We start from the raw sequence: 20386 nt of genomic DNA, 5'->3' as shown, positions 1-20386 counted from the left end.
TCCGAATGGAAGACAAGCTGAGTTTATTGAACATTTACTTTTGTATTTCTGTGTATTGGTGCATTCTTCTCTGTGCTTGTGGATGTGTCTGTGTATTAATTTAATAACTGGGAGTGCTGTCTGCATGTTTGTTTTTTTATTTTTGTGGTAGTTTTTCATTACTTATAGCTACGCCCTTCTGAGGTGCAATCAGAGATCATTGTTCGGCGCATACATTCGGTTAACGGCGCGCATTATTGGCCTACTTCGCACTGACGTCACCAGCCGCGGGGCGCAGCCACGTTTTTGGCAACGTCAAAATGAGGACACGCTCCTGTCAATCATTTTGCAACCAAGCAAGTCATCTGCTAGGCACCGAACCCAATGGGAGTTGGGAAGTTTGGAGGGATCATACGCTCGTTACGAGACCGGCTTCGCATGGCGCGTCCGGTGGTATGGATTGGATCCAAGCGGCGGCTTTGGCCGCGGAATGGCACATTCGAATCCAATTCATCGTTTAATTCGAGAAAATGGTGCTTGCGATGGGAACTTCAGTTGTTGCATTGGCGTTGCTTGAGGAAGAACAAGAGCATTGGAGGTGCGAAACGTGTTTGAAGAAACAGCAGAAAGCAAATTTCAGCTTCGCTTTCGTTTCTTGAAACAAATAGTGCGTTGGTTGTGTGGCGAACTCGACCCGTCATTGGGTGGCAGTGAGCCGCTGGAATGCTGTTATTGCCTCTTGAAAAGTGCGCCACTGTTCCTGTCGTTTCTTTTCTTTTTTTTCCTCACTGTGCGTGACACTATCTAGGGACGACGCAGAGAAACTAATAGTTATAAATTGTAGTAGTCACATGTATTACTATTTGAAAACGTGTTTAAGCTTGAGAAGAAAAAAATACAGTGGAACCCCGGTTATACGTCCCCCGGTTTTGCGACGACTCGGGTTTTACGACGCACTAGCACAGTCCCGGCAAAGTCCCCGTAGAAGCAATGCATTAAAAACCCCGGTTATCCGATGCAATTTTACGCCTGACCCGCGTTATAGGACGACCCTCACAAAGCGTGGTATGGAATGACGGACGAAAGAAAAGTTCATAATGAGAACAGCGTGAACAAGACGACGAAGTAAAAGGACACAGGACGTCGGACGACACTCCGTCGTCATCTTGTTCGTGCTGTTCCCATTATGGTTGTACACCAACCCGTCAAACTTTCCACTTTAATACGAACGAAAAGTGCCGCGAGTCTCTTTCCTCGCTCCGTCATTCCACACGCGGAGCGCTTGACACCGCTCGACCAGTTCGCTCCAGCGCAGCTTTCTTCCCTGCCTCGTCTCATCGTTCGTTTCTCTCTCCTCCACCAGCAGCCGCCCGCGACACCCACTGTGCTGAAATAGCACCTTTTCTTCTCTACAATCACTTTTTCACTCTTCTCGGCGGCGGCGCCTGTCGTCACGTTGGAGAAGCATTTCTCTCCTTCCAGTTTCCCAGCAGCAGATCGCCGACAACGTAGCGCCTAGGTTTATCGCACGTGATCTTCGTCGTAATCCTAGCTACCAGCGTTCAGCGGAGGTTTAAAGTTGTGTGGAGTAACGCGATGCAGGATGTCCCGAAAGCAGACTGTCGCTTGGCGATAAACTGAATATTATCGAGGAAGCAGAAAAGCAGCATGGAGCCACGAAAGCCAGCATTGCCCAGGACGTTAAGATACCCGAATCTTCACTTAAGACGATCCTGGCAAACAAAGCGGTGATGTTGCAGAATGCCAACAAGTTTGGGCTCAAGCGGAAAGCAGCAAAAGGACAGCATGAGAAGTTAGAAAAAGTTCTCGTCAAGTGGCTGCATCAAGCACGGAGCTCTGCAATCAACGTTGACAGCACCATTCTAAACGAAAAGGTGGACCTTGTGGCATTGTGTCTGGGTATCGACAACTTTCAGGCATCGAACGAATGGCTGGATCGCTTTAAAAAACGAAACAGGATTGTATACAGCTGCTCCTGCAGAGAAAGCACTTCCATGGACATTTCGACGGTGAACGAGTGGATGGAGTCACTGCCGGAAATGATTGCTGCATACAAGCCCTGCGATGTTTTCAACGCTGGCGAGAGCAGTATTTTTTACCATATGCAGCCCGAGCAAACCCTTGCGTTTAAGGGTCACAGCTGTCTTGGTGGCAAGCGTAGTAAAGAGCGTGTGACGGCACTATTCTGTGCTTACGAAGACGGTTGCGAGAGGCTGCTTGTGCTCGTTGCTGGAAAGTTTGCAAAGCCAGGGTGCTTTAAGAACTTGAAGACGCTGCCGTGCAGCTACAACTTCAACAAAAGGCATGGATGACGTCTTCGCTTTTCAGCAATTTTTTTCAGGAGCTGCATAACAATATGGGCGCTAAGGCGAGAAAAATATTGCTTTTCATGGACAACGCACCATGCCACCCACCTAATACGTCCAGCCTGAGGAACATAAAGTTTTTTTTTCCCCCGCCTAACTGCACAAGCCGGCTGCAGCCGCTGGATGCCGGCATCATTAAGTGCGTCAAGCAAGGGTACCGGAAGCGGTTAGTGCAGCATCGGCTGGCAACTATGGAGCACAGAGAGTCAGAAAAAAAGATCTCTGTGCTCAACGCCATACATTTTATTGCCAGTTCATGGAATGCAGTGTCCCGAAGCACAATCGCTAATCCGTTCAAGCACTGTGGCTTTAAGTGAGAGACTGCCTCTTCCGCTGGGGACGCAACAACCTCGATGCCGCTCGAGGCCGTTGCAGGCTTTGCCGATGACGATTTCAAGGGTTTAAACCTCACCACCACCTTCGCCGAGTACATGGAGGCCAAGGACAATGTTGCAATCTGCGGCAAGGCGTCGCTGGATGACGCCATCGAGGAGGCTTTGCCTAGTGCCGACACCGCTGTGACATCAGATGAGGACAACGACGATGCCACAGATGCCGTGCCTGTGCCTACCACGTTCGCTGAGGTGCTACGGCTGATAGACAGCATCCGGAACTTCATCTGTTCACGCGACGCCACAGAGGACCTTCATTTGGATGTTGCCCAACTCGAGCAAAAGCTCTTGGTTCATGGATCAAACAAGGTCCAAAAGAAACTTACCAACATTTTTTAAAGTTCACGCCGGCTGACGGGAATCGCAGCAGTGGGCAGTGGAGTGCCGTAAAGGTTCGTTTGAATAAAGCATGTTGGTACCTGTACTGCAGCATTAATTCTTATCGCATTTACTTTTTTGGGAATTTGGGTTTCCAAGCCCTGCAGTGTATGTTAGTAGTTTACATAGAAGTTTCTCGTAAATCTGTCGCACGAAATAAGTAGTATTTTTATAGGCATAATTTATGTTAGGATTTTACGATGCCCACATTTTATGATGCTTTTTCACAGCCCGTAAAAAGTCGTATAATCGGAGTTCCACTGTACATTTTTTAGGTAAAGATTTCACTCATTGGAAGACGAAAAACATTTCGTTTTGTAGTTTACTGTCTGCAAGCAGATGACAAACGAGGGAAGTAAACTTCCGGGGAGTTCACCGCTTGCCGATTGGCTGCTCTCTCTGCCCCGTTCTCACAAATTTCGCATACTGCCATTATGTGACATTGTATCAACCTAACAGAATGCATATCGAACAACGATCTCCGATCGTGCCCCTGTATTCACTTATGTTTTCTTATTTTTTCACATCTCTTACATTGTAGCTTTCCTCTCCTATTTCTCTGTTTCTTTACCTTGTCTTCTTTTTCGTGGTCTCTGTACAGTTCAGGTGACAACTTCTTTCTTGTTTCCTCTATTTTGTCCTTTGTAGTAAATAAAATAAATGACTAGTATAATACTTCCTGAAAATGTGAAACACAGTCATGGTTTGTCCAAAGTAGCTTTGACTGTTGATACAGTCTTTATTACGGCTTAGGCTTGTCTGCTGCTCTGCACCTTTGGCAGGAGCCTGTTAAATAGAAATTTCTTGAACATAGAGGCACATCTGTGTGGTGCATGTTAGACTTGACTTCAAAATAGTGTGCCACCTTGTGCACAGTACCATTGGTCTTTGTGTTCCACTCAAGAAAAATTTCTAATACAGTAGCTGCCAGTAGTGCTCTTTTTTATAGAATCCTTCTATATTTGTTCAATGGTTAGATTCGTACATATTTCTTCCTTAAAGAAAGCAAGTTAGAAATGGTGGTTGTGTTCACTTCATCCCATTTTCTCATTAAACTGAAATTAGTGTAAGTAAACCATGTTCTTTTTTCACACAAATGGAAGTTACTTTCTCATCAACCCAATGTCTAATGTTACCGCACTGTGCAGGAGGCCACCTTCGGCAGTTCCAGCCTAGCGAGCAATTTGCTGACCGGCGACACCCGCACGTCATGGCACGCACTTACTTCTACCTGAATGAGGCACAATGTGAGAAGAACATGGACATCTTCCTCGAGTGCATCGACGCTGTGGCAGGTGGGGCATGGCAGTGATTGTACTGGCTTTGCACCGCAACCCTGCGTACTGGTTGGTAAGCTGTGGAGGCATCTGTTTCTGCCTCCACCTTACATGCTGCGAGGCCATAACTGAGCTGTGTGTGCAAATATCACATCACATCAAGGTGAACCTTCCGACGTCTAAAATGACATTACCAAGTCTTGTGCTGTTTTTTTCGACAACAGCAAAGGAAAATATGTACGCTATTTGTCAAAAGTTTATGGGCTACGTTGCTTGCAACCAACAGTCTGACTGCAGGCTGTTTAAAGGGGTCCTGAACGAACCACCGCTCGGGCTCGGTGAAAAAACATTGTCTGAAGATAGGATATGCTGCTATGAACATCTCATCCAAGTTTTGCTGTCGTACGCAGCACGTGGAGCTTGCAAGCGAAGGGTGAAGTCACCTTTCTCTCAAATGCTCTGTTTTCAACAGAAGCCTACTCATCATTCTTTTCCGGATGCTTTGTTTTGTAATAAAGCAGTTTTCCATACGCAGCTGCTATTAGCCAATAGCTGATGTCAATCAAGAAGGTTGTTTGGATCAGTGTGCTTTTTCCTACTGTTACTGTGTATATATATTGACGAAGTTCAATAAACAGGCTGAAGTAAGCAAAAATGTGCTTTTAAATTTCGATAATAATTACATACTTCTGCAAGAAGCCAACTATTGTCTGCTCACGTACGCTCGGCTGCTGCTGCCCTCGTAGAAATTAAATTTTGGCCATCCTGCTTATCGGTGTCGTAGCTGGCAGGTCTTGCTAATTTCTCCTAGTTTTGAACCCTGAACTAGTCTCGAACAACGCAAAACTTAAGGTTAGACACACACATGCCTGCCAGCGCATGCTCACTCCTGGCTGCTCCTGGTTAGACGCCTTGGCATACTAATTGATAGTGCTTGAAAAATGCACAGATTGGATGTTTCTACTATCCGTTGGTTAAGGTGGTGAAGGACAAAGCTGGTTCGCACCACGTAGCATGGTGAGACTGTAGCATATGAGTGCGAGCATGCACTCTAGCCCTGTCATGCACAAAGCAAACACTTCCCATATGCACTACAGTTAATAAAGACAAAGTGAGACATCCGCCCACTCGTAGCAATTGCTACAATCGAAACCCATACAGGTACCTCTAAAGATAAGCCATGCAGTTGAAGAAAAATTTGTCCTGCTCCGGGACTCGAACCCGAGACCGCCGCCTTTCCGGAGCAGGCATCTGAGCTAACCAGGTGGCTAGTAGATGGCAGGGCGAAGTCGAATTTATCAACAACTCGAAGCAAAGGCAGGAGTTTGGCATAATAGTTGTACGGAAACCCACAAGGTGGAGAGAAGTAAGCACTACGGTTGCATGTAGTTGCGGTCTTCTACGTAGTGTAGATACTGCGACCGCTGTGGTGTGCCGCCAGAAGTCCACTCACTAAGCACGTTGTGGCTCAGTTAGGACAACCGCATTTGACTTAAATTTGGCGTGTCGTAGGTGCTAAAATCGGAAGTAGAGGTGTCTATGTTAGCATCCAAAAGCAAACTTGAACTGTGTGCCACGGTGACATTTATACGGTGGAGCACACCCCGCCCCACCATAGCCTTCGCAGTACAAGGCATTGAAGAAGGAATGGGAGCACAGCGAAGCGGGTGTTTGATTGCAAATAACGCCACTTTTGCTGAACGTATTAAAGTGCTTTTTGCGGCAAAGTATTTCTTAAATGGCCTCTTTAATCTTCAAATACATTTCTCCTCTTCAATAAAATGTGGTTATACCTTTACGGTATAGAGTACCACTGTATACCATTACACTTTTACGGTATACAGTATCTGTGGTTATACCGTAAGTTTCAACACCGTGGGGAGTGAAAAGAGCTCTTGTACTCACCATCCAGAGGTCTAGAGCGTCAGTAGAACAAGGGGAACAGGACTACACAGCCAAATGACATGTAAAATGGTGAATGCATGGAGTATACTTTTGATGAAGGCTGTACATGTTCTGGTAAGTGTGGTACCTGGCAGACGAATAGTTTTTACCCAGCATCTTCATTTACCCCCTTATCGCCACCCATAAATGGGCTTATGTGACCTGAGCATGGACAGCACCTTTTACCTTCCATGCACTGTATCTCATTAGCAAAGGCTAGGTTTGTTATGTGTATGACAGCTCCTTCTGTGCTTCTTGTCTGTAGTTCAAGGAGTTTGAGCTTCATCCTGGTGCTCTTAGCGTGCCGTCTGAACACTTTATTCTCACTTAATTTTACTGCTCTCTTTGTGTGCTCATTCTTGAGATCTGTCTCGAGAACCCTGCTCGTCAAGCACTCTTCTTATTGCATCGAGCCAGCTACTACAAGTAGTGAGCATCCTGCTGGACCTCGTGCTCTGCTTTTTTTTAATGCTTGCAACATGCTACAAATGCTGTTCATTGACTTGCCTCTGTGCCTTGTGTGTTACTTTCTCTCTGCTCAATCACTTTTACATGAGCGCTTCTTCTTGCACCCACTTCTGGTATCAGAATGAAACAAAAACTATGCCATGTACTCACATGGCAGCGCCCAGCCTGCTTTCTTCGGGCCACATGCATAGCTATTCTTGACCCATCTTCCCTTTCACAGGAAGTGCATGTTGTACTAGACTTTCATTACCTTTCACTTCACTTCGACAGCAAAGGCCATGGCAGTTTTCTTGAGATTAGTTATTGGTGTCGAGGCGTGAAGGCCTAGCCTGTGGTAACACACAGGTAGCTTGCCACATTACTGACTTAAACTGGCATGGCTCCATCAGCATATGCACTCTTTCATTCGGGGTAGCTTGGGCCTTGAAGAGATTGAAGCACTCATCGACAAATACAAATACGTGAATGCACCAGTATGATCGATCTTAATAAATGCAATGGCACACAGTAAACAAAGACATAAAGAAACATGTTTCTTGTTTTACATGCAGTCATCAAAATCGTTAGAATGTGCACTACAAGCTCCACTGTGCATCTTTACGTCCTTGTGTATTCACTGGATCCATCTCGAATATGCACCAGTTAGCCCAAGGCCCAGTACTACTACAGAACATCTACGCATACAGGCATGGAATGCAGTGAACAATTTTCACACTTTCAGCTCTCGTTTGCTCACGGGAGCTCTTCAGATGATTGAAATGCTCACTGACATTTACAAGTGCCGGAATGCATTAGAGTGCTTCTACACATATTCTGGTTTAATGGTGTTTCATAGCACAAATGCTGTGAATCTGTTGTGAGAAGGCACTGCAGAAATGGCAAAAAGCTCTAAAGAGCGAGCTTTTTACTACCAATGGAAGTGTCAAGCAGACAGCCTTCAAAACAAGCAAGAATCGCTATGACTGCACTAGTCATGTAGGCTGGGACTGCCAACCTCTTGCTCACACCTTCTGATTATTACTTTCATCTTAATGCGTAAGCTTTCTTTGCTGAATACCCCAGCAAAATCTGTCCATCATGCAAAAGGTTTAATGCCTTGTCATCATCATCATCATCAGCCAGGTTACGCCCACTGCAGGGCAAAGGCCTCTCCCATACTTCTCCAACAACCCTGGTCATGTACTAATTGTGGCCATGTCGTCCCTGCAAACTTCTTAATCTCATCCGCCCACGTAACTTTCTGTCGCCCCCTGCTACGCTTCCCTTCCCTTGGAATAGTCCGTAACCCTTAATGACCATCGGTTATCTTCCCTCCTCATTGCCTGTCCTGCCCATGCCCATTTCTTTTTCTTGATTTCAACTAAGATGTCATTAACTCACGTTTGTTCCCTCACCCAATCTGCTCTTTTCTTATCCATTAACGTTACACACATCATTCTTCTTTCCATAGCTCGTTGCGTCGTCCTCAATTTAAGTAGAACCCTTTTCGTAAGCCTCCAGGTTTCTGCCCCGTAGGTGAGTACTGGTAAGACACAGCTATTTTACACTTTTCTCTTGAGGGATAATGGCAACCTGCTTTTCATGATCTGAGAATGCCTGCCAAACGCACCCCAGCCCATTCTTATTCTCCTGATTATTTCCGTCTCATGATCCGGATCCGCCGTCACTACCTGCCCTAAGTAGATGTATTCCCTTATCACTTCCAGTGCCTCGCTACGTATTGTAAATTGCTGTTCCCTTCGGAGACTGTTAAGCATTACTTTAGTTCTCTGCAGATTAATTTTTAGAGCCACTCTTCTGGTTTGCCTCTCCAGGTCAGTGAGCATGCATTGTAATTGGTCCCCTGAGTTACTAAGCAAGGCAATATCATCAGCGAATCGCAAGTTACTAAGGTATTCTCCATTAACTTTTATCCCCAATTCTTCCCAATCCAGGTCTCTGAATACCTCTTGTAAACACGCTGTGAATAGCATTGGAGATATCGTATCCCCCTGCCTGACACCTTTCTTTATTGGGTATTTGTTGCTTTTTTTATGGAGCACTACGGTGGCTGTGGAGCCACTATAGATATTTTTCAGTATTTTACATACGGCTCGTCTACACCCTTATTCTGTAATGCCTCCATGACTGCTGAGGTTTCGACAGAATCAAACGCCTTCTCGTAATCAATGAAAGCTATATATCTGGGTTGGTTATATTCCACACATTTCTTTATCACCTGATTGATAGTGTGAATATGGTCTATTGTTGAGTAGCCTTTACGGAATCCTGCCTGGTCCTTTGCTTGACAGAAGTCGAAGGTGTTCCTGATTCTATTTGCCATTATCTTAGTAAATACTTTGTAGGCAACGGACAGTAAGCAGATCAGTCTATAATTTTTCTAGTCTTTGGCGTCCCCTTTCTTATGGATTAGGAGTATGTTAGCGTTCTTCCAAGATTCCGGTACGCTCAAGGTCATGAGGCATTCCGTATACAGGGTGGCCAGTTTCTCTAGAACAATCTGCCCACCATCCTTCAACAAATCTGCTGTTACCTGATCCTCCCCAGCTGCCTTCCCCCTTTGCATAGCTCCCAAGGCTTTCATTACTTCTTCCGGCGTTACCTGTGGGATTTTGAATTCCTCTTGACTATTCTCTGTTTCATTGTCGTAGTGGGTGCCACTGGTACTGTATAAATCTCTATAGAACTCCTCAGCCACTTGAACTATCTCATCCATATTAGTAATGATATTGCCGGCTTTGTCCCTTATCGCAAACATCTGATTCTTGCCAATTCCTAGTTTCTTCTTCACTGCTTTTAGGCTTCCTCCGTTCCAGAGAGGATGTTCAATTCTATTCATATTATATACTTATGTCAGCTGTCTTATGCTTGTTGATTAACTTCGAAAGTTCTGCCAGTTCTATTCTAGCTGTAGGGTTAGAGGCTTTTATACATTGGCGTTTCTTGATCAGATCTTTCGTCTCCTGCGATAGCTTACTGGTATCCTGTCTAACGGAGTTACCACTGACTTCTATTGCACACTCCTTAATCATGGCCACAAGATTGTCGTTCATTGCTTCAACATTAAGGTCCTCTTCCTGAGTTAAAGCTGAAAACCTGTCCTGTAGCTTGATCTGGAACTGCTCTATTTTCCCTCTTACCGCTAACTCATTGATCTGCTTCTTATGTACCAGTTTCTTCCGTTCCCTCCTCAAGTCTAGGCTAATTCGAGTTCTTACCATCCTATGGTCACTGCAGCGCACCTTGCTGAGCACATCCACATCTTGTATGATGCCAGGGTTAACGCAGAGTGTGGTGTCTAATTGATTTCTAGTCTCGCCGTTCGGGCTCCTCCACATCCACTTCTGGCTATCCTGCTTGCGAAAGAAGGTATTCATTTCCGCATATTATTATGTTCCACAAACTCTACTAATAACTCTCCCTGCTATTCCTAGTGCCTATGCCATATTCCCCCACTGCCTTGTCTTCAGCCTGCTTCTTGCCTACCTTGGCATTGAAGTCACCCATCAGTATAGTGTATTTTGTTTTCACTCTACCCATCGCCGATTCCACGTCTTCATAGAAGCTTTCGACTTCCTGGTCATCATGACTGGATGTAGGGGCGTAGACCTGTACAACCTTCATTTTGTACCTCTTATTAAGTTTCACAACAAGACCTGCCACCCTCTCGTTAATGCTATAGAATTCCTGTATGTTACCAGCTATATTCTTATTAATCAGGAATCCGACTCCTAGTTCTCTATCGTCTCTCCGCTAACTCCCGTAGCACAGGACGTGCCCACTTTTTAGCACTGTATATGCTTCTTTTGGCCTTCTAATTTCACTGAGCCCTATTATATCCCATTTACTGCCCTCTAATTCCTCCAATAGCACTGCTAAACTCGCCTAACTAGATAATGTTCTAGCGTTAAACGTTGCCAGGTTCATATTCCAATGGCGGCCCGTCCGGAATCAGAAATTAAATAGCCCCAACTTTTTTCTTTCAACTTTTGTTGTTCTCTTCCTGCCACTGCTTGCATGCACGCCGTGTCATCATTGCACATCACACTGGACCTCTTCGATAATGCAGTCCCAGGCTGTCCGCAAACCGTCTGTGACTTCCTGTGTGGCTAGCCCTGGCCAATGCCTCCTTTACTAGATGCCTGCCGCGTGAGCCGAGAAGCTGGTTCCTGCCCCTCTCCTCTTTACTCTTCCCCACCCGGGTTCACCCGGGTAGGCTGCGAGCACTAGCTGCGGTGGCCGCTGTAAACCTAAATCACCTAGCCCTGCCTCCGAGATTTTAGCAGCGTCTGTTTTCGATCCCAGAGGCAGGACTCATGGTCTCTCGTCACGCAATTGGTCGAGCACACACCAGCCTAGTAAGCGTCACTTCCTCCGCAACAGAAAGTGGGTCAGCTGCGAGCGCTGTCTCTCTGCAACTACCCTGAACTACGGGAACCTCCGCTCCAATGGGAAGACTAGTGACGCGGCAGGCATCTAGTAAAGGAGGCATTGCCCTGGCAGAAGAATGCATCGCAGTCACTTGATCCAGCTCTGTCCAAGGTTTCGTTCAAAAGCACCGTGACTGAGTCACTCTCCTGGGTGCTGTCGTCTGCTCTTAACTACTTGTCAATAGCCCAGCAAATTCAGTAGTGTAGCCTCTGAAACGGTGCAGTTTCAAGAGGCCACGTCACTGACACAATCAATAAAGCTTGCACGGTGGAATCACAGCTTGAAAGCATAGAACGTGTTCGCAAAACACAGTTTATGTCGTGCTCTCGATCTTCGTGACCCTTAACCATGGCAAAGGTGATTCAAGCTAGCTTATTGCATTCGAAATTTAAGTGGAATTCCCACATGGACATAAGCAAGATCGTGGTTGTGCCATGTCGCTGTTCCTGCAGAAAGCACCTGCCAATATCCTCAAAGCTCATGACACCGTCTACTAAAGGCCTTCTGTGTGTCTAAGACAGAGCACATGTACACAGTCTGCTAATCCTGCACGTCCAAACTCAATTCTTTTATTTATTTATTTATTTATTTATTTATTTATTAAATAAATACTGTGGACGCGTGGTCCAAGCTGGGAGAGTGACATATGGTACATACAATGAAAATCAGAGTGACAAAACAAACAGAACCATGAAGTTACAAGATTAGGAGGTGGATTCTATTATACAATTCTATTCGGTTACAGTTCAAGAAAAAAAGAAAACTTGTGTGTGTTTGTTCTTGCAAAGTAAGGGGTTAATGCATCATGTCTGCGGTGGCGTGTAGTTCTGGTCGATAACTGCGATAAATGTTCAGATGGGTCAAGGGATAAATTGTTGGTGTGAAGTAGTTTAAAGAATTCAAGTCTCTGTTTCTTTCTTCTAATTTCGAGTGGTTCAAGGTTGTTAATTTTCATAAGTTCGGTGGGGGAATCACATCTGGAAAATTTGTTAAATATAAATCTGGCCGCTTTTCTCTGAATTCTCTCAAGACTATTGATATTAGTTTTTGTGTATGGATCCCAAACTTTGCAAGCATATTCCAGCTTAGGTTTAATTAAGAAAATGTAGCATAGCATTTTAATGTTAGATGGGGCTTTCTTAAGTTTATGTCTCAACAGGCATACTTTTCTGAAGGCTGAAGCACATGTATTAGTGATGTGATCATTCCATGATAGTGTATTGTAAAGGGTCACTCCTAGGTATGTATAGCTAGTGACTTCATGAAGGGGGGATGGACCTAACTTATATGTATAAAGCAGGGGTGATTTCATATGTGTTGTAGAAAATAGACGAATAAATGGAGCAGGTGGGCACTGCAAAGAGAAAAAGAAGTTGGAACAATGAGTAGCTCTTTGTCTGGTTTCTTCATGTCTCGTTAGTTTTATACATTTTTTCGTGCCAAAAACTTCCATGCGGACTCGTTACCTTCATCACACGTCTCCAAGGGCCTTTTACTCCACCGCTTCGCGCTGCGAGCAATGACCTGATAATGCATTGTTCGCAATCGGCGGGGAGACCGGATATCTATCAAGAGCTAATCAGATGGATCACCTCAAGACTAAGCGGTTGGCTCGACGAGCACAGAATACGAAGATTTTGCAGGAAGCACAGTTGCTACTTGCAGGTCCTACCGTGGACAAGCCCAAGCTTTCAGGTATTTTTGACCGTCTATCTGCTAGCAACAACGAGCTCTCGAAACTTAACGATGCACTCGAAGAGCACATTGCCGTCGATGAGCTTGAAGCAGAATACATAACTGCTGCAGAATATAACGATCAAGCTATCAGCATGCTTGCCAAGCTTTGATGCAAGATCGACGCTTTGGGACGCATGGACAGTACAGCGGAGTTTACTTCTCGGAACGCAACCCCGACAGTTCCTGACGCTATGCCCAGAATTGGCCCAAGGCTACCGAATCTTGATATGCCAACATTTAAAGGTGACATTCACAAATGGGCACCTTTCTGGGAGCAGTTCGAGCAGACTGTTGATCTCAATAATGCTATATCGACAACAACGAAGTTTTTCTATTTATGGCATTATCTTGCCGAAGAAGTGGCAGCGGTTATTGCGGGTTTACCGACTTCTGAAGCTTGCGACTCAGATGCCGTAGAACTTCTTAAAGAACGTTTTGGCGATCGTCAAAGGATAGTGCAGCTACGCCTGACAGCGCTTCGCCATCTGCCTCATGTAAAGTCTGGAAGCGACGTACGCGGCCTCAGGCAGCTGTATGATTCCACGTAATAAATATCCGCTGTCTTACTGCACTAAAAGTACCCACTCTCAGTTTTTCTGCACTGCTGATAGATATTCTACAGAAGGCATTGCCATACGAGATTGTTCTTGCATATACGCGAGGAAAGCGAAGTCAGACTTTACGTCAATATGGGCCTGATACGAACTTCTCGAAGCCAGCACTGGCAGCTGCAACATCAGAAGCGGAGTTAAAAGAGCTGCTCATGTTCACACGTGTTCAGTTAGAAAGCCGAGAGCAGTGCAACATATCGTCACAACGATCTGTCGATGACCATGCTGAGAGAACTCGAGGGAGCAGCACCGCTTCCATATGCACAGTGCATCATACAGCTGGAGTGAGTGTTTCTTCTGTTGATCTAAGAAGCACAGTACACGCACCTGCGACACCAACATATCTCTTGTTTACAAAAAGGAGAAGTTCGCTAAGGGTAACCGCTGTTATAGATGTACATCACGAGGTCACCAGGCATGGTCTTGCCATGTCAAACTCACATGCTCAGCTTGTCACGAAAGACACGCCTCGAGTATGTGTGACCCGAACTATAGAAAGGAAGAGACTACAGCGGAAACTTCGAGACCAGTGGTGGCTTCAGGTAGCACAGCAGGGATAGTCTCGTCCCAATCAGTAATGCTTTGCGACAGAGATTCCACAAACGCTTGCGCAAAGACGGACAGAGAAGTGTACCTGCAGACTTTTCATGCTTTTGTCGTTAAAAATAGCAGGTCCAGATTCATCAGAGGGATTATGGATGGAGGCAGCCACAGATCATTTATCACAGAAGATCTGGCTGTAAAACTACAACTGCAGGTACTGGGAGAAACCAGAATTTCATTCAACACGTTTGGCAACGCATCCCCAAGTTCTGCTGAAATACGAAAGGTTGTTGAAATACCACTGCGTAGTCAGCACTGTTCCGACATCCATATTGTTCCAGCAATTATAGTTCCAGTTATCTGTCACAACATTGCTGCGCCGACAGCTGATAACAACTTCATTCGGAAGCTGCGTTGTGAGAGAAAATGTCTTGCTGACGACCAGAATTTTCTTGAAGTGAATACTGAGAATGGCCTCAACTTGTTGATTGGAACTGGCTATCCTTGGGAAATCATAACGGTAGAAGTTGCAAGGAACATAGAAATTCCAGGACTGGTCGCAATCAACACGGCATTCGGATGGACACTGCAAGGACTGAATCGCCAAAAAGCCTTTCTAGACTGCGACGCTAATGTTATGCGTTCTGCGAGTGGAAACAATTACTGACGATGGCACAACCTTGCAGATTCTACAGTCATTCTGGCAGCTCGAAGCAATGGGCATCACAGATTCTGCTGAAACTCCCTCTCCTGAGTCCATTGCACTGTTCCAAGGAACAGTTCGCAAGAAAAATGGCAGATACACTGTGGTGCTGCCTTGGAAAGAAGATCAGAAACAGCTACTTGGAAGCAACCGTGATACCGCGCTCGCGTGTCTACAAAAACTGGCAAAGAGGCTATCAATTAATGAAGGATTATTGGAGCGATACAGTGCAGTCATCCGACAATGCCTGGAGCTAGGACATGCTGAAGTGGTACCTAAGAGTCTTCCTATTGATCGGGCCGCCTATTATATGCCACATCGGGAAGTTATACAAGAGGAATCGCTGACCACCAAGCTCCGGGTCATGTTTGACGCATCGTCACACGCTCATAGCTTTCCATCACTCAACGACTGCCTGGATAAAGGGGTGAACCTCAACGTAGAGTTACTACAAGTACTGCTTCGCTTTCAGTGGTTTCCGGTCACCATCAACTCGGATATCGAGAAGGCATTCTTGCAAATTGAGATACAGGAGACCAACCGAGATGCATTCCGGTTTCTCTGGTTTGATGCTATTCCCATCACCCAAAACAGTAACATTGTCGAATGGCGCATGACCCGGATACTGTTTGGATCAGCATCAAGTCCTTTCTTGCTCATGGCGACTATTCATCACCACTTGGACACCGCTTGTGAGGACAAAGCGTTTGCTTTTATTTTGAATAAGTCCTTTTATGCAGATGATTTACTGGTGGGTGTATTCGAAGATGGTCTGAGCATATATAAGCAATCGAAGGCAATTATGCGAGATGCAGGCATGAGTCTCAGAAAATGGAAGACCAATAACCAGCAACTACAAAACATTCTCAACAACCAGGAGGAGCAAGTGGAAGGTGCATCAAGGGAACCAGCTGCAGTTTTGGGAATGCAATGGGATACCGAAACTGATTACTTCAAATTTTCTTCCAAATCTATAGGCCATTACTTAGCCTCTGTGCAGCTGGACACAACACGTACACTTCTCAAGACTGCTTCCCGAATTTTCAACCCTTCTGGTATTCTCTTGCCTTTCACCGTCACTGCAAAGCTTTTGTTTCAACGACTGTGGTTTTTAGGCGAGTCTTGGGATGACTAGTTACCAGAGGAGATCAAGATGACGTGGACAGCATGGTGCGCAGACACAATCCAGCTTGGCTTCATCAAGATTCCGCGCTGCGTGAGAGATGTGCTATATGGAGCGGTCGAGAAGGCAGAACTGCATATATTCGTCGACGCCAGCCTGAAAGCTTATGGAGCATGTGCCTATTTGAGAACAGTTGATCACAGCGGAAATACAGCTACATCACTAATAGTAGTGAAGTCTCTAGTAGCACCTACCAAGAATTTAACACTGCCGAAGCTCGAGGTTATGGTTGCGGTAGTAGGAGCCAGATTATTAAAATACATCCGTTCATCGTGGGATTCAACACATTTTTCCTGTGTCATGTGGACAGACTCAACGATCACATTGAGCTGGATCTGGGGTGATCGTAACAAGTGGGGTCAGTTTGTAAAGCACAGAGTGACTGAAATTGCAGCAATTGCTGACCCACTGCTATGGCGTTACTGTCCAGGAGAAGACAACCTGTCAGATTTATTGACTAGGGGTGTATGTCTAAAGATTCTACGTACATGTCGCAGCTGGTGGAGGGGCTTGAATGGTTATCCCAGCCAAGATCAACCGGGCCTACAGACTCGGACATGAGCGCACCTATCTACGAAGAGTCGGAGTGGGACACGCAATATGTACTTCTCCAAGCGCTGAGAATAGCGGACACCCTGATTGACTTGAGGAAATTTGGCAAACTACAGAAGCTCCTGCGCATCACGGCCTGGGTATTTCGATTTGTGGATGGATTGTCGTATTCAAACGTCGCTCAGTGGAACTATTTCGACAGAGGAGCTTAACAAGGCTGAAATGTTCTGGATCTGTTGAGTCCAGCTTGAAGTATTCAAGAATGACATTGAACACCTTCGGCTTAGAGACACTGTCCAGAAACACTCTGTACTGCGCGACCTCCACCCTTTCCTTGATCACAGCGGCACCCAGTTATTCTACCGCACCCAGTTATTCACCGCAAAGGCATCCCTTCACGGCCTTAGTTGTTACTGAGGCTCACTGCAGAGTTTTACATGGTGGTGTGGCAAGCACTGTGATACTGATTCCACAGCGTTACTGGGTTATACGTGCTCAACAAGAAGTTAAACAGATCATCAATGCTTGCTTTCTTTGCAAAAAATACAACGGCAAACCTGTAAAGGTGCAATTTGCGCCAATGACTGAAGACAGGCTTCTCACATCACGGCCGTTTGAAGTTGTGGGATTAGACTGTGCAGGCCGACTATATGTAAAGCAAAATGAGACCGATGGAGTTGCATACAAAGCTTATATTCTGTTGTTCACATGTGCGACCATGAGAGCTGTACACCTTGAATTGACGAGTGAAATCTCTACAAGCTCCTTCTTACTAGCGCTCCGTTGGTTTTTGGCGCGTAGAGGAGTGCCCGCGACACTGTACTCCGATAATGCTCTCGCATTTAAGAGAGCATCGCGAGACCTATGGGACATTTGGAACACCATGAAGAGCTCTCCATTTGCACCTTTGCTCTTGAAGCATCGCATAGAATGGAAATTTATTATGCCAGGTGCACCTTGGTGGGGCGGCTGGTGAGAGAGACTTATCTGATCAGTCAAGTCATCTTTACACAAAGTGCTGGGAAAGAGCAAGCTCAACAGCGAACAGACTGAGACTGTACTGCTGGAGGTAGAGGCAGTCATCAATTCAAGACCCCTAACCTATACGAACGCTAGAGAGCCCTCTCCACTATGTCCTGATCATTTTCTGGTCGGGAGCTCATTTCTTGCCTCTCCAGAGCGAACCAACAGTGACGACGAAGTTCGAAGTGCACAGGCTACGCAACGTGACCTCAGCAAGAAGTTGTGATACCGCGAGAAGCTAGTGGACCACCTGTGGATCCGGTGAAAAAAAGAATACCTCCTCGAGCTGCAGGCACCTCTACCCATCGCATCCTTGTAGCAGTCTACAAGTAGATGATTATTATAAAATATGAAGACGCCAAATAAACAGGCACACACAAGAGAAAAGAGCGCCACTCGCAACTGTTTTATTTACAGAACGCAGGCACATATATACTGTCAGTCAACACATGCACACAGAGCAAACATTCATTCGCGCATCTAATCAAATATTCATGACGCACCACGTTCAGAAATCTCATCTTGGCCTTATAACGAGGGTATAACCCCAAAGGGATACCTTAATGCACAAACATTCCAACGTAGGTATTATGTCCAGAACGACAGCCTCTATCGGATCTTTAATTAGGACCGCCACACCTCCTCCCCCCTCCTAGAAGACCTACCCACGTGATAAATAGTTAAGGAAGGGGGAAAGATGTCTTGGTCATTAATATCCTCGCGAAGCCAAGTGTCGGTAATAACAGTAATGTGAGGGTCCTGTTGAAGCAACAGTATTTCTAAGGAATCTGCTTTATTTACAATACTTCTAGCATTAATATTTAATAATCATAGTTCCTTATTCCTTGAAGGTTCATTGTTTCACAACTGTGTTTGCCAAGAGCAACTATCTGCAACCTGCACCCGTTTGTTTTGTGATTCGTCCCAAAAGAAAACACACCTGTCTACTTTGAGCTTGTCGTGTGTAAGTGACACCTTCTTTCCTTGAAGTTTATCATTTCTTGCACTTTCCCACAGAAGCTTGCGCTTCTTTAAGGTAGATTGCGAGTAGTCATTCTGGATGAAAATACTAGTTCCCTTCAGTTTTTTTGCATGTTGCAGTATTTCTTTTTTTTCATTAAAATTCTGAATATACAGAATTACCGGTCGCTTGTCATCTTGCTTTCCTAATCTGTGAATCCGACTGACAGATATACACTGTACATTCAGTTTTTCATGAAATACATCCTTAACAACCTTATCTTTGAGTGCATTTTCTGTCTCATTTGTCTCAAATGCTCGAACTTGGTAACAGAAGGGATCAACATATATTTCAACAACAATTGGCAAAGCTCCAATTATATACCACCCCAGTTACCAGCCCGAAATAACCACATGCAATTAAAATCACCTGAAAAGCAAAATCTACCTGTTTGCTATGTGTATAGAAATGAGCATGACAGATTTCGTGAAATACATCAAGAAAAGCAAGCAAGTGCACCTGACCGCTGTGCTTCTCTCTTAAAAAACAAGAAGGCTAAAGCTGCAGCAATTAGACTGCCCGTGAAAAACTCACATGATGGCACACAAAGCATCGATATAATGGAAGCACTCGCTGCATGCACAATATTTGCTGTCTGGAAAGCTCAAAGTATGCCGGAGCACACGGCATCTTTCACAACATTGCATCAGATGCCGCGCACATCTCTTTAAGACGGCCACCATCTGCCAGCTGCTTGCGCATGCTTGAGCAAATATCAGTCGACAGCTCCGGGAGTCGGCAGACAGTTCGTGGTTTCCAGTCTATGAAAAATGAATACAATTCTGGCAGCTCTCGGTCTAGTGGGTGGAGCTTCTGAAGCTGTTGAAGAAAACTGAATGTGGGACAACAGTCCCAAGTAGTCCGGGACTGTCAAGGACTGATAATCGAAGTGATCTACTCACACACTGCTAATACAGTAAAAGCTTCTTAATTGGCAACTCGTTAATTCGAAATTTTGGATCATTCGAAGTAGCAGCCGCGGTCCATCCAACAATGCATAGAAAGCCATATGTAACACATCCCGCTAATTCACACTGCAATCCACACCGTCACCGATAATTCGAACTCCGCACCATCGTGGATGGGGAGAGTGCTAGTGCATGGGAGCATGTTGACGACGCTGCCATCACTGTGGGGGCCGCACAGCTTTGCTTTTTCCATCAGTGGCAAGGACGGCAGCACCGTGTTCTTTGTGTACGAGCGAAAGCATGCGAGGGCAAGCTGGCGAACGCGCGGCTCAAGCTCAAAGCGAAGAAGGCGGGGCACGCCCTCTCCTGTCGCATGCGATGCACAGGGGTGAGGGAAGGGGGGATGTTCTTCTCCCGCAGCTACCGCTTACCGTGCGGCCATGCGGGCGCAGTATCTTGAAAGCGATCTGTGATGTTTGCAGAGTGCGCGTAGTGCCGGTAGCTTTGTATGCAATGTGCTTTCTACGTTTCGTTCGCATTGAAGTGAGAGCTGTATGAGCATTAATTTACTCGCTGCTACTGCCACGTTTCCTCACTCCAGCTTTTTCAGCTAGCGTCCGCGGTCATCAGGCAAGATGTATTCATGCTTACCTGTGCGCACATGACACCGTATTTGTTAATTTAGTTAGCAAGCGAATGGTTACAAGTTTATATGGCCGATAAAACTACTATCCTTATTTCGTATAGCTGTTTACTAGTTTGCTATCGCAATCGATGCTTCACTTTTCAGGTGAAACTACGCCATTTTTCTCTTCTCTGCGCCAGTCAGCAGGACGAATGCGCACATGG

The 20386-nt window shown here is 45.6% G+C and overlaps 1 protein-coding gene across 1 annotated transcript in view; it reads left to right on the top strand.

Annotated features, from left to right (window-relative positions):
* LOC139055854 (proline dehydrogenase 1, mitochondrial-like) overlaps positions 1 to 20386 on the top strand; it is a 370252-nt gene that overhangs the window by 243597 nt on the left and 106269 nt on the right. The window contains exon 5 of the mRNA XM_070533417.1: positions 4285 to 4431. Within this exon, the coding sequence (XP_070389518.1) occupies positions 4285 to 4431 (147 nt within the window). The remainder of the gene's footprint in view (positions 1 to 4284; positions 4432 to 20386) is intronic.

This window comes from Dermacentor albipictus, chromosome 2 (assembly GCF_038994185.2).
Source record: "Dermacentor albipictus isolate Rhodes 1998 colony chromosome 2, USDA_Dalb.pri_finalv2, whole genome shotgun sequence".
Taxonomy (NCBI): Eukaryota; Metazoa; Arthropoda; class Arachnida; order Ixodida; family Ixodidae; genus Dermacentor; species Dermacentor albipictus.
This window is presented reverse-complemented; position numbering and strand designations above follow the sequence as displayed.